Here is a 15,139-nt window from a genome sequence, read left to right on the forward strand (position 1 = left end):
TAAAGGAATTGCATGGTAAAATTTAATGTATGCCAATAATTTGTTTAATCATTCAACTATTCACTTGCAAAATTTCATGTCATTAAATTCAGTAATTAAAGAAAGACAATTAATTATAATACTGATGAAGCATCGAAAACCTACATATTCCGACCAAGTTCAGATAGCTATAAAAAAGCGGCCGTGCAATATATTTAGGTTACATCCCATTTACATTATAATACCAGTATTGAATTGGTACAGGTGATAACACAATTTTTTTTTACCATATACAATTATAGGACGTCTTACACTAATTATCTGCATAATTAAAATCTTTAAATTCAACAACATTCCGCTGCGCGAACGCACACGCAATGAAAGTAATTTTCAAATCGGTAAGTATTGGGGTGTGGCCGTATAGATAAGAATGTTGGCTGTTTCAAAAGCATCAGTTCCGCTCGTCTCGCCTCCTGTTTGGTGTAGTCTGCTCAAACGTAGTTTTTTTTTGATCTTGCGAGCGAATCATGATTGGAAAATCTGATAAATACAGGGAAAAAATATTTAAGAAACAGATTAGCTCGCAAGTTGAAAGGGTAAAAAGAAATAATAAGCAAATTAAACTTTCTATATTTTTATTTCCATTGAAAACAACAGTATCCTAATTCACTTTTATTAGCTGAATACAGAATGTAGCTTTGGAGTGAACCGGAAAACTTAATTTGGAATGTAACGTGTCGTTACTGGGCTATTGTATTTTATTTACATAAATATCTGTTAGTTCGCAATTGGACATGCGACATCACACAATAAATAGTAATAATATCTTGATTTACAACAGATTTTGATAATTACATATAATTTGAACACATGTCAACAATTTGTGCACACAAAAATAACTGTTTAATCTTTCAATATCCTTTATACTGTGTCCGAAGCACCAAACAAGACAAAATAAATGGCATCTATCAATAATTTAACCGCTCAGTAGAGGATATAGCGTGAAAATATATACACAAGTCGTTATCTACGATTGAAACGCTTTTATATAATTTTGCACATGATCGTAATACATGTATGTGATACACATTATAATAACTATTAACAACTTACTATTAAACAGTATTATTTTATCTTACAAGAGTATGTAGGCCGCGGGGCCAGACATATGATCGTTTAGTGACGGGAGTCGCGCGGGTAGAACTCTGCGAGGATGGAAGCGGGGATACGCTTCAACATCTCCTTGGGGAAGATACGCAGCAGCTGCCAGCCGATGTCCAGGGACTCGAACACTGTGCGGTTCTCGTAGTTACCCTGTAGCACACAGAAGCCATATTGAAACCACATTTTTAATTACAAAGTAAAACAACCAGTAAAATTTTCCGAAGTGTTGAAGAAAAAAAATGTGCGATTGTTGGATTTCTGTAAGTTATCTTTACGTTGTTTTGCGATTAGAGATTGGAATTTGACGTAACTTAAGTGGAGCTATTGTCGAATTTCAATCTCTTATCGCAAAACAACGTATAGATATTTACATTATATAAATCCACACTAAATATAAATTAAATTAACACAATAGCTTCTAGTAGACTGCTGTATTAACTTCAGACAAATAAAACTGACTCAGACAGACTCAGATAATTAAATGAAAATTCCTTTTACACTAAAGTGTAAGACCTACTATTTATTGTAACTAGTTTACTATATGTACATACCTGGGAGATGAAGTTCTTCTCGAACTTGGTCAAGAACTCGAGGTAGAGCAGGTCATCAGGCGTCAGCGCCTCCTCTCCCACCACGGCCTTCATCGCCTGCACGTCCTTACCGATGGCGTAGCAAGCGTACTGCAAGACAAAAAGTATTGTAGGATATTGTCAAAATGAAATTATGAAATAAGATTATTTAAAATAATTAAATAAAGATCGTTCCCGTGGTTTCGTCCGCGTGAGATAGTGTAGCTTTCAAAATTGGAAAAAAAATAAAAAATAATTTGGTAGTTTCTGAGCAAACAAAAAAAATGTTTCCTCTTAAATGCATAAGGCAAGTGAGTCAGGCGCCTTCTTGTAGGTCAAATAAAGTGACTAAAACGCTCAGTTACGATTGAACCAATGAAGCATTCGGGTTCCGACACATTGTCGAAGATTTTGGTTTATATAACTGAGATGTGATGCGAGTTCTAAAGAAGGCGTTAGACCGGAACTAGTAACGTTCCTCATCCACCCATTTCGGCGACGCTAGTTTCTTAAAGATTTTGCGTTATGACATTTCCGCTCGTTATTTCAGTCTTCATTACTAGTATAAGATAATATCTCACCAGCTGGTTGGAGACGTCAGAGTGGTCCTTGCGGGTCATGCCCTCTCCGATGGCAGACTTCATCAGACGCGACAGGGAAGGCAGCACGTTCACTGGAGGGTAGATCTGTCTGTTGTGGAGCTGACGGTCTACGTAGATCTGTACGAAATAATGTATTTACACGATAAGTTAGGTATATAAAATTAGGTTGAATCATCTATTCGTGTTTTTCACAATTTTCGTTTAAATATTTGCAGTAGAAGGAACTAAAGGCTATAAAAAAAGATATCGAAAGCTTGTTACAATATCTGCAACAGTGCAATGCATTCTTTTTTTGACTGTAACTTAAAAGTATTTCACATTTGACCCAACTTGTGATTACTTTGCATTAGTTTGAACCTCTTGAAATCAACTATTTTTATTGAACTTCGTATATAACTTTTTACTTCACAATTAATAAAATAAATAAACAATATACGTCATTATAAAGTCTAGCTTTCAGGAAGCCTTTTTTATTCAGAAGCTCTAATTTCCACGTACTTTTACGTGTTTTTTTAACATAGAATCCTGTAAAGAGATAAAATTCCACAAGTGATCCTCACCTGTCCCTCAGTAATATAACCCGTCAAGTCAGGAATGGGATGGGTGATGTCATCGTTAGGCATAGTGAGGATGGGGATCTGGGTGATGGAGCCGTTCCTGCCCTCCACACGTCCAGCTCGCTCGTAGATGGTGGCCAAATCCGTGTACATGTAACCTGAGGGGAAATACATTGTTGTAGAATTGATAAACAGCATCAAGTCCGTAAAAGATTTGTAACTGATTGTATAGAAATAGAATGATGTATGAACACCACTCAAAATTGAGTGAGGTTCCACAGTATGCGGCCATCATCACTCGAGACATAATCCTTACTGGTAATTTTCAAAACACGGTAAAAAGATATCTATTGCTACCAATAGTGATGACAATAGTTCCAGGTCGTAAGAAGCCAGAAAGTCAGACAACCAGTCTTAAGGCGACGAATTGGTCAACAATAATTCCATAACCGGCTTGCGCATCTAAGGCGCCAAAAGGGGTCGGAGCGTCTGAGCGGGGCGAGGATAACAATACGCGTGCTAGCTTATAAGTAAAAGTCGTAAGCGACAAAATGGTTTTGTAATTTTATTATTTTGAAATGATAATTTCATAAAATTCCTTCTACAATTTTAAAGAGTATGTATATACTCAACTACTAAAAAAGTTAAGAGGCTTAAATCGGTCCCGTTTGCCCATAATATGTGAATCTCTTTTTAAAAAGAGGTATGTTTGATATATTTTTCTCTGTTATAAAAGTTATCTAATCATGTTTTGACGTCTAACAAAATAAGGTTTATATCATGAACTTTCAGGTACCTAACCAAGTTGTATTTTGATCCGTTTTGTATTTACTGAGAAAAATTGAGATCCTTGGCGCCAAAAATTCCAATTCGTCCTCTTAATAAGGTTTGGGTAACTGGGCTGTGGAGATCAGATATGCAATAAATGCAAGAAAAGATACGTTACCTGGGAAACCACGTCGTCCGGGTACCTCCTCACGGGCGGCGGACACCTCACGCAGAGCCTCGGCGTACGAAGACATGTCGGTTAAGATGACCAACACGTGTTTCTGTTAATACATACACATTTTATTTAACTGTTTTAATTTAAAACACTTTTAAACGTTTAATTTTCAAGTTAACAAATTTAAAAAGGAATCTTATTCTTGGTATGAAATAGCACATTGTATAAGGTGAATAATTTTCCAATTTACTTTACTCGTCTTACGTAAATTACGTAAGATATTATTAATTGGAACAAAGCTAGTGTCTGTTGATTGAAATAATTGAAAAACTTTTTAACATCCTTTTTGGGAAGTTGATTAAAGACTTGAACAATATCTTTGAAAAATTTAAAATACATTCCACAGCTATCTGCTATTTCCGTCATTCCACATCTTATAATCATCCTTTTCACCATCCAAAATATATTTTTAAAAACCTTACCTCGCACTGGTAAGCCAAGAACTCGGCAGCAGTCAGAGCCAAACGTGGAGTAATAATTCTCTCAATAGTAGGATCGTTGGCCAAGTTCAAGAATAGGCACACATTCTCCATGGAGCCGTTTTCTTCGAAGTCTTGTTTGAAGAACCGGGCGGTTTCCATGTTCACACCCATAGCAGCGAACACAATGGCGAAGTTGTCCTCGTGGTCGTCCAAAACTGACTTGCCGGGGATCTGTGGAGAAGATTGGGAAATATGGAGAATATTATAATGATGGGTGAAGTTTTTTTTATTTATTTTGTAACTAGAGTATTTAGGATATTGGAAGTAATTTTGTTGTGTCTCAATTTCATTAATAGTTTTTGTTATAATTGCGATAAATATTAAGACTTCTAAAACACGAAACTATGTACATATATCTTTTCTATTAGAGTTTAAGCGATAACTAATTAAGGAAACTTATTTATAACAATTAAATTATTTTAGATTTTAAAGTTTAATTAATCAATGTCTACTCCAAAATGAGAAGTAGATTTCATCAGATTTCATGGAAAATCCGAAACCATTAAATTGTCTTTTACATTAAGTAGATGCATGATGCATGAACTCTTTTGAAAAATCCCATAATAATCCTATCCCATCGGACTTTATTGAAGAGAAGATAGTGCCAAAAATATAATTTAGACATACCTACGTCAAAAAATCAACAGAAAACAATTACCTTGACAAGACCGGCCTGTCTACAGATCTGGGCGGCAATTTCGTTGTGTGGCAGACCAGCGGCCGAGAAGATGGGGATCTTCTGTCCACGGGCGATGGAGTTCATCACGTCGATAGCGGAGATACCTGGGCAAGATAAGATTTTGAGTAGATGTTACAAGTTTATGTTCCTCGGTAGGACTATGCCAACTTCTGCTATAACTTAATAAGTGGGAATAAAAAAAGGGAACTGAGAGTTACTTATAAAGGAATCCTTCAACTATACTTTTAATATTTTTTTTTAATATGAAGAAGTTCTTCACTACAAGCAGCTTGAAATATCAAATAGTTTCATACATTACAATTCTTGGTAACTGTTTCCATACATATGTTTTTATTAAAAAGAACGGCCAATTGGAAACACGCTTTTCTAATTTTTAAAATAAAGTCTTAAAAATCTTCCATATTGTTTCTAAAAACAGTGGAACGTCAACCCGCTTTCTAATTTTCAAAAAGACTTGTATAGAAACTTACCAGTCTGGATCATCTCCTCAGGGTAGATACGGGACCAGGGGTTGATGGGCTGACCCTGGATGTCCAAGAAGTCCTCAGCCAAGATCGGGGGACCCTTGTCGATGGGCTTGCCGGAACCGTTGAATACACGGCCTGGTGGACAATATCATTATCTATTAGCTATTTAATTATGGACTTAATCCTACTTAGGTATCTTTTTCTTACTAAAATATAAATGTGAAAGTAGCTTGGTATATGTCTGTGTTTGTCCGTCGCGCTTTCATGCCAAAACTATTGAACCGATATGAATATAATTTGGTACACACATCTAGAGCCTGAGACAGGTCAAACTACTTTTATTCAGGTTTGCAGACAACCCTGTGAACGTTTTCTAGTGAATTAATGTGCAAAAACACGTTAAACTTCGTAGTAAAACTTTGCAATAGCATAGTGAAAAAAAACATCTACCCTCACAAAATTAATAAAAGATTTAGCGGTTAAAGTTGTCATTGTCAAAATGACAGTTGCTGCCAAAGTCAAAGGATAATGTTGCCATAGTCTCATTTAAAATTTCTACAAAAAGAAAAAAAAATCGAATGGTAGAAATTAAGGCAAAATGAGTGAAAAAAAACATTGTCAAATGAATCAACCTCAACAAAACCGAAAGGTTTATCATCAACAGATCTTCCATAAAGGTTTTTTTGAAACTAGACCAAGATCTAACTCATTTAATGGAACAGAATCAGAGATCAAGTGAACAGCTAGTTCCAGAAGAAATTCCTCAACAAGCGCCACCTCCATGGCAAAAAATACCTGGCACTGGGAACAAGAAGCGTAAAATGTCCGATTCTCCACCATTAACACCTGCTGAAACTCAAAACAGATTTAGCGCACTACCAGTTGACCAAGTAGAAGAAACAAACACTCAAGCTCCGAATAAGCCCCCACCTATCATGTTGTATGGTATTGAGGATGTCAATGAATTAACGAAATTGATCGAATCCACAATCGATGCTTCCAACTTTAGATACAGAATAGTCAACAAAAACCTCTTGCGGCTAATGATAAACTCAACTGAAAATTACAAAAAGACACTCGATTTGATCAGACAAAAAGGCCTTATTGGTCATACTTTCACAAGAAAAGAAAGCAGATGCTACCGTGTGGTCATTAAAAACTTGCATCACTCAACTCCTGTCAGTGCGATAAAAGAAGAACTGGAAAGCACGGGAAATACTGTACAAGGCGAGATTGTAAATGCCAAATATGGACCTGATAAAATACCAACATCAACATTCTTTGTAAATTTTGTGGCGGGGCCTAACAACAAACTAATAAAAGACGTGAAATATATTTATCACCAATCGGTAATTATAGAAGATCCCAAGAAGAGAAATACCATTGTACAGTGCCAGAGATGCCAGCAATATGGCCACTCAAAAAATTATTGTATGCGGCCCTACCGCTGCGTTAAATGCGCACAACCCCATAAAACCTCGGATTGCCCTAAACGAGACCGAAATACACCTGCAAAATGTACCCTGTGTCAAGGAGCCCATCCAGCTAACTTCAAGGGATGTGAAGTCTACCAACAAATATTAGCAAGGAAATCTAAACCTCAAAACACTATTAGAGTCTATGATAAAAATGTTCCTGAAACGCGAGTTACTGATAATCAACAGCGAGCCCCAGCTTTACTGCCTAGCCACGAGAAGCCACCTAAAACTCACAATTCAAGCTTACTAGTCCAACCTTTAGATAAAACCTATGCTGAAACCGCAAAAACCAATACTAAACATAACTCCGAAAAGATAACCTCACATGAATCTGATAACAGGATAGAAATACTCTTAATTAAACAATCTGAAAAATTCGAATTAATATTACAACAAATGAGTATGCTTATGAGCCTCATTACAACGCTGGTACAAAAACTGACCAAATGATTTCTCTCAAATTAGCAACCGTCAACACAAATGGCTTAGCCCCACATAAACACGATGTGGAAGTACTAATCAAAGAATACCAACTCGATATTATTCTTGTTTCGGAAGCCCACTGCACTGACGCCAACTCAAACATAAAGTTTGATGGCTACCTTACCTATGTTACCCAACACCCCGATGGAACCGGCCATGCCGGAACAGCCATAATCATACGCAAATCAATTACACACTGCTTAATGCCGGAATTTAAAAAAGACTACCTGCAAGCAACCACGGTGAGGTTGGAAACTCAAGACGGATGTTTCAATGTCTCAGCTATATACAGCCCACCAAAACATAAAATAAATGAGTCAATGTATAGTGACTACTTTCGATCTCTAGGAAACCGTTTTATTGCTGGTGGCGATTGGAATTCCAAACACACATACTGGGGCTCCAGACTCACTACCACAAAAGGCAGGCAACTTAAATTGAGCATTGATACCAACAAACTATACTTCGGCCGTTCAGAGAATGCGTTCCTGACACCTATCAGTTAGTCACGACTAGTGATGGGCACAACATAACACTGAGTTCGTTACCGTTCCTTCAAAATGAACCGCCGCATTATTTTAAGATTATTTTCGTTTTAAATTGGCGGAATCATTTGTTTTATATTTTAGTTATTTAAGTGGAAACCAAAAAAAGGTAATATTCATATAATAAAATTGTTTTATTTATTCTTTGTTACAAGTACATTGAATTGAATGTGCGAACAGAATATTAATCAGACTCCGATTTGCTTGAGGAGGTGGTGTCTTCATCATCATCTTCGCCTACATGTATAATTATATTATTATCAATAACAGAATCAATCCTGATATCTCGGTCTAACAAAAGCCGGGTAATCAAATAAAAACAGATCGAAAACACTTGAAAAACGTGGTCTATGCGCACGAAACGACAACGGACGACTGTTTTAGCGTCACAAAATGGCGGCCCATAACGCCATTTGGGGTTACCATTTTTAATCTAAGTATAAAAATGCGGTTTGGTCATAGTTTTATTTTTATATTTCATAAAAGTTATAATTAAGTCTTATAGTCCATTATTTTCCAATTCTTAAAAAGAAAATCAAAACGTATTATTTTATATTATAACTGTATAAGAACAGATTACGATACTTGCCTGTTATTTTTAGCACAGCACTACAAAATATAAACCGCTGACATAACCTTGTAATAGCGCAGTATAGATTTAGAAAAATATTGTTTACCAAGTTATTTGACACTCAGTTTGGCACAAAATTATAACATTCATTGATTATTGATATAATAATGTTGTTTTAATGCTCCTCAATTGTTAAAACGGTAAACAACCAGCAAAAATATTTTTATCGTAACTGCAACGCCATTGCAAAGTTACGTCGTCAGTTCAATCGCGACGTGTCAGGAACGCATTCTCTGAATGGCCGAACTATAGTCGTGATGACTACATGTGAGCCAACTTATTGGCCATCGGATCCAAAGAAGGTGCCAGACTTAATAGACTTCTTTGTCATCAAAGGATTTTCCAAACATTATTTAAAAGCAGAGTCTTGTCTAGACAGTAGCTCAGACCATACACCAGTTCTTCTGACAGTCAGTCCTTTGCTGATTGAGTCGAACAAAATGGAGGTACTGTACAATAAACGGACTGATTGGGCAACATTCAGAGAGCAGATCGAGGAGAGAATCGACCTAAAAGTGAGACTTAAGACTGCAGAAGATATTGATGACAACACAAAATATATAACAACTATTATTCAAGAATGCTGTTGGAATAATACACCACACATTGAACCGGTTCACCACCCAACAAATTATCCAAGATATATTAAGCAAAAAATACAGGAAAAACGAAAACTGCGTAGGGTCTGGCAGCAAAGCAGATTAGGAACGGACAAAACAGCACTAAATAAAGCAATTGTGGAGCTAAAACATTTAATTCACAGTTGGCATGACGATACACTGCAATCCAAGTTGGAATCATTGTCGGCGACTGCTGCTACAAATTACTCACTGTGGAAATTCACAAAATCATACAATCGCCCACAGGTCGCCAAAACACCACTTAGGATAAATCACACCCAAACCACTACCTGGACAAGAACTGCTCAGGAAAAGGCCAACCTTTTTGCTCTTCACCTGTCGAATGTGTTTACTCCTAATGAGACCAGCGATCCTGAATCGGAAGAAAATGTACGGGCATGCCTCAACCAGCCTTATCAGATGTCGTTACCCCCAAAGCCAGTGTCTGTACGAGAAGTTGCAAGGACCATAAATGGACTGAAAGATAAAAAAGCTCCTGGCTTCGACCTGATTACCAAAGAGGTCTTAAAGGAATTACCTAAAAAGGCTCTTGTATTCATAACAGTCCTAATTAACGCTTTAATCATAAATACTGAGAGTCCAGTACTATCCTAAACTATGGAAGATTTCGCAGATAATGATGATCCATAAAATAGGAAAACCTGCACATGAAGTAACGTCATATCGACCGATCAGCCTGCTACCAATTTTATCCAAACTGTTTGAAAAAGTTCTCCTGCGTAGAATCGAACCGATTCTTAGAGAAAACAAAATAATACCTGACCATCAATTTGGTTTTCGCCAACAGCATTCAACAATAGAACAAATTCACAGGGTCTATGAAACAATAAGAAATGCTCTAGAACGAAAAGAATACTGCTCATCAGCATTTTTGGACATTCAACAGGCATTTGACAAAGTTTGGCACCCTGGCCTCCTATACAAAATTAGAATCTGTATTCCACACAGCTACCACCTACTAATGGAATCTTATCTCTCCGAAAGAATGTTCCAAGTGAAAGAGGCTGGATCCACTTCGGCTTTTGGGGAGATGAGAGCTGGAGTGCCTCAGGGATCCATACTGGGTCCAATTTTATACATTCTGTATACAGCAGATCTGCCAACAATACCTGGCTTAACCACGGCAACGTACGCTGACGACACTGCCATTCTCGCCTGTGATAGGGATCCTAGTGTGGCGTCTGAGGTCCTTCAGCAGGGGCTGTATGAAATTAATAAATGGCTCCAGAAATGGAAAATCAAAGCCAGTCCTTCCAAATCTGTGCAAGTAACTTTTGCTTTAAGGAAAGGAGATTGCCCGCCTGTGCAGCTTGGCAACACCACCCTACCACACAGTGACAGTGTGAAGTATCTTGGCATGCACCTAGACCGTCGTCTAACGTGGGAAAGACATTTGAAAACTAAAAGAGAAGACATAAACATCCGATATCGATTGCTATACTGGCTACTTGGAAGGAACAGTAAATTGTCTACTGATAATAAGCTGCTGATATATAAATCTGTCCTCAAGCCCATCTGGCTATATGGCATACAGCTATGGGGTACAGCAAGTGATTCGAACATCTCCATAATACAAAGATTTCAAAACATCATCCTAAGAACAATTACAAATGCCCATTGGTTTATCAGAAACAATGAAATTCACGAACACCTACAAATGAATACAGTCAAGGAAGAAATAAGAAACGCAGCTGAGAAATACCAAAATCGATTGACATACCACCCCAATGAATTGGCAGCCACACTAATATCTCAGACTTATACCAATCGCCTAAAGAGACATGACATACTGAAGCTACAGTCTAGATTGTAGCAATACTGCATAGGAGAGTAGATGTCTCACTGGAGACAGCACTCCACATAACAACATCCAGACACCTCATCTGATTATAGTTAATGATGACTGATTGCAGATTTAACCACAAAAAAAAAAAAATAAAAAAAAAAAAAAATAAAAAAAAAAAAAAAGGTTTGCAGACTAGTTCCCTCGGGACTCAGGAGGAAACGCTGGAGGAAGCTAAGATGATCCTAATTCATAAAGATTTTTTCAATTTCATATCGTCGAGTTCTAGGCACGACAAACATACGTAATAAAGTAAACTCAGATAACAATCGCCTGATAATAACAATGGTGATATAATTTTTAAGTGTTTCCATTCACTTCGAGTTCTAAGTTTTGTATGTATGAACATTGCAACTATGTAAAGTCTTTATAGTAGTGACTAGACGCGTTCGTACTAAATTCATTAGGTTTCAAAAACTACAAAGTAAGTACTTTGAAAGTGTCCTCAGCATTAATCTTGTTTTTCCTCAATAACATATTCAACATATTTTAATGACCAAAGTTGACATAAGCAAAAATTTTTTTTTTGCTTCAAGCAAAATGTTGCTTCTAGCACGAATTTCCCTTTGATTCTTTTAAGTGTTTTTTTTTTTAATGAAGTACCTAGTTACATAAAAGTAGAAAATGACAATTTGCCATAACTTACCCAACATGTCTTCAGAGACGGGAGTACGCAGGATATCGCCGGTGAACTCACACAGAGTGTTTTTGGCGTCGATACCTGATGTGCCCTCGAACACCTGGACAACGGCCTTGGTGCCGCTGACTTCCAGCACCTAGGGAGGAAGGTATCATATTATAATGTGTAAATAGTTAAAGGTCAAATCCATCCAGTCTATCCAAGGGGTACTAGGTTGCCCGGGTAACTGAGATGAGGAAGTCAGATAGGCAGTCGTTCCTTGTAAAACACTGGTACTCAACTGCATTTGATTAGACTGGAAGCTGACCCCAACATAGTTGGAAAAAGCCTTGGGAGATAAGTTAAAAGTCAAATCCATCGAGGAAGGTAAGATTAACTTAGAAGCCATAAGGAAGGTACATAAGGCGCCCTCTGGTAGGTCAACTAACGTGCAGTAGACAAACAGAATCTCGACAGAAGTTGTACATATAAAATGGCAAGGTTTTTATATTTTCTTATTATTTGTGAAATTAAGATTTGTGCAATTCGATTTTTTTATAGTGGACTGTAGGGGTAATGAAATAAAGTCTTGTTGCTATGACCTGTAAATTTTAGTAAAGCTGGAAGAAGTACCTAAATCTGCTTTTACATACCTGACCGGAGCGGAGGGTGCCATCAGCAAGTCTCAGCTGTACAATCTCAGAGAACTTGGGGAACTTCACGTCGTCCAAGATGACCAGCGGTCCGTTCACACCCGACACCGTCTTGTAGACTGCACAGAGGAAAAAACATATTTCATTAAAATTAATTAATCTTGAGACATAAGTGTTATAATATCTTGTAACGGTTTTTCAAGAAGGAATAATTGATTTGATGTTACTTTACTGTTTCTAAGCAACAAATCAGATAAATCTATCAAGAAAGTAACCAACCATTTATCTTATCATATTTATGTTCTTAACACGTTCGCGTAAGCAACGTCTTACAACGTCGTATTGATATAAGTATGAAAAGGCCCAACGTCGTACGACGGCCTCTAGATTGTCATATTTATTTTGACGGACCATGTCAGACCTATGTGGTGGCGACAACGTTTATAGACGTCGGACGTGAAATAACGTTGCGCCACATAACACAGATTATAAGACTACGTATAACGGCGGGACGTCTTAAGACTTGGTTTAATTTTGTGTGCGAAAAAGGTGCGCCACAGTACCAACATTTAAAAATGAGATTGCTCACGCGAACGTGTTAATATATTGAAGTTGATTGATTTTGAACAGCTGTCGAAACTGAATGTTTAAATATGATTGAATTTCAAAATCACTCATCTTATATTTGATCTTGTAAAGAAGTTTCCTTTCCTAAGTATATCAAGACAGCAGATCTCTGTTTATTGACTTTTAATATATATAAGTCGGCTGACTACCTTGTGTTACAGCTCAAGCAAGCAGAAACTTGTCATAACCAAACTGATAAATACTAGTCAAATAGATTGATGACTAAAGTCAGCTGATCTCTATTTGTATCTTCAACTATGCTATGTTATTAATAAGAAAGTAGTAAGCTTCAAACCAAAACTACTGACCTATTTATATGAAATTTGGCACACAAATAGGCTACTCTAGAGTCTGAGAAAGGCTTTGCATGAAATACTCAATGCAGAGAGTGCATGAAATACTCTACTAAGAAGTAGGTGGAATTGCAGGGAACTATTTTCACTATAAAATATTGAGCAACATTATTGATCATGTGACAACTAGTATTTAGGTAGCTATAAGAAGTGTGATTTTGAACACTTAACATAAAAATTATTTAAATATGGAGTTAGAATATGTTTAGTAGGCACCTTTATTTGAAATCAAACTTGGGCTGGGTTGAGTAGTTTATTTAGCAGCCTCCATAAAGAAATATATTTGATATTAAAACCTTCATGCAGTATTTGATGATAAAACTAGGTATAGATCTCTAGACAATAGTGCAGGCTCTATCAGACTTCTTAATGTACAAGGCCATTAAGAAATATCATATTTTTTTTAAGTTTTATGTGAGATCAGCTGATCAAGACTTCAATATGTTGTAACATCTTATATTGGTATATAAGTATCTAGCTGTTAGGTCTATTGTTTCTCTGGGTCTATTATACTTATTTCAACAATACTTCCATAGTTAGAAAGCTAGAATTTCATAAAGTGTTTTAGAATATTTTTTAAGTGCACACAATGTAGATAATGTTGCTGAAAGTTTATGTAATTGTATTAATAATTTGTTAAGGATTGTCTTAATAGGAATATGACCATGGTAATGGGATAATTTTGAGATCAAAAGGGTGGAGCCAATTGATTATATCATTTTTCACAGACTGCATAATAAGAAACAAGAATCTTATAAGATCCTTCTGAGATAGATTTGATGTAGAAATTATGTTTTAAACATTGATCAACATATTAAATTAATAATTCATCAGTAACAGCTTAAGAATTCTGTTGAATTTTCATTCTAAAACATACATAAAAACAGCGAGAGCTAATTGAAATATACTCCACTTTAAGGTACTTATTGTAAAAAAAAAGTCAGCTGACCAAATTAGTGTCTATGACGACAACATTCGTTTCCGATAGCAATTTGCAACATTTTAACACTTCTTTCAACTGGAAGATTGTTAATATGCTTATATGCGTATCTATACATCTTCTAACGCCATTATCTAAGGAATTAGGACTCCCGAACACCATGAGACAATTATCTCAAGGCTGGGCCATACAATCAGTTTTAGGCCATCAATCCTTACGAAATCAGGGTTTCCAACCCTTGTTATTGTAAACTAGGGCTACAAAACAATACCAATTAGGCGTAACATAGAAACCTGAAAGGAAAATCGATATTTTCATTGACAGGTATTATGACGTTAGCCGAAAAAGAGGCACAAAATTGTGGTGTACTTACTCAGACGGGGCTGGGATATGAAGTCTCTGGATACAGCCAAGACATGCTCCTTGGCTGCCTGGGAAGCCGAGAGGGTTTTTGCCATTTTTCAGTTTTCACTTTTTGGCAGTCCGCTCAATAAAACAGCAAACTGCGCTGCCTCCTCGCCCGAAAACTGACGAATGGATGTATTGTCTATGTTGCTTCACGTGCCGTCACGTGACCCATCACAAGGCGAAACTTGCTCTATGGTACTCATATTACCCCTAAAATCGATACTTTTGAGTTTTTTCTCCCTGAAATCTCAAATTATTGAGAATTCCCTACCTAAAACAAACATAAAGTAATGATTTAAATGTTCCAAAAAAAACATGAAAAAAACCCGAAGTATTATCTCCGTATTTAGTTCAGGCTAATGATGGATTGGTTTGAATTACAAATGTGGTGGCAA

The 15,139-nt window shown here is 36.6% G+C and overlaps 1 protein-coding gene across 1 annotated transcript; it reads right to left on the reverse strand.

The window, feature by feature from the left end:
- Positions 1-597: 597 nt before the first annotated feature.
- LOC124641848 (V-type proton ATPase subunit B) lies at positions 598-14,881 on the reverse strand. The gene is made up of 11 exons (XM_047180088.1): positions 14,710-14,881; positions 12,417-12,535; positions 11,791-11,920; positions 5,527-5,658; positions 5,015-5,139; positions 4,297-4,527; positions 3,818-3,920; positions 2,875-3,029; positions 2,294-2,431; positions 1,695-1,823; positions 598-1,293 (listed from the first exon to the last, which is right to left on the reverse strand). Exons 1-11 carry the CDS (start codon positions 14,792-14,794, stop codon positions 1,156-1,158), a joined length of 1,485 nt encoding a protein of 494 aa, XP_047036044.1. The 5' UTR covers positions 14,795-14,881; the 3' UTR covers positions 598-1,155.
- Positions 14,882-15,139: the final 258 nt, after the last annotated feature.

The sequence above is a fragment of the Helicoverpa zea genome, chromosome 23 (genome assembly GCF_022581195.2).
Source record: "Helicoverpa zea isolate HzStark_Cry1AcR chromosome 23, ilHelZeax1.1, whole genome shotgun sequence".
In the NCBI taxonomy this organism is placed as follows: domain Eukaryota; kingdom Metazoa; phylum Arthropoda; class Insecta; order Lepidoptera; family Noctuidae; genus Helicoverpa; species Helicoverpa zea.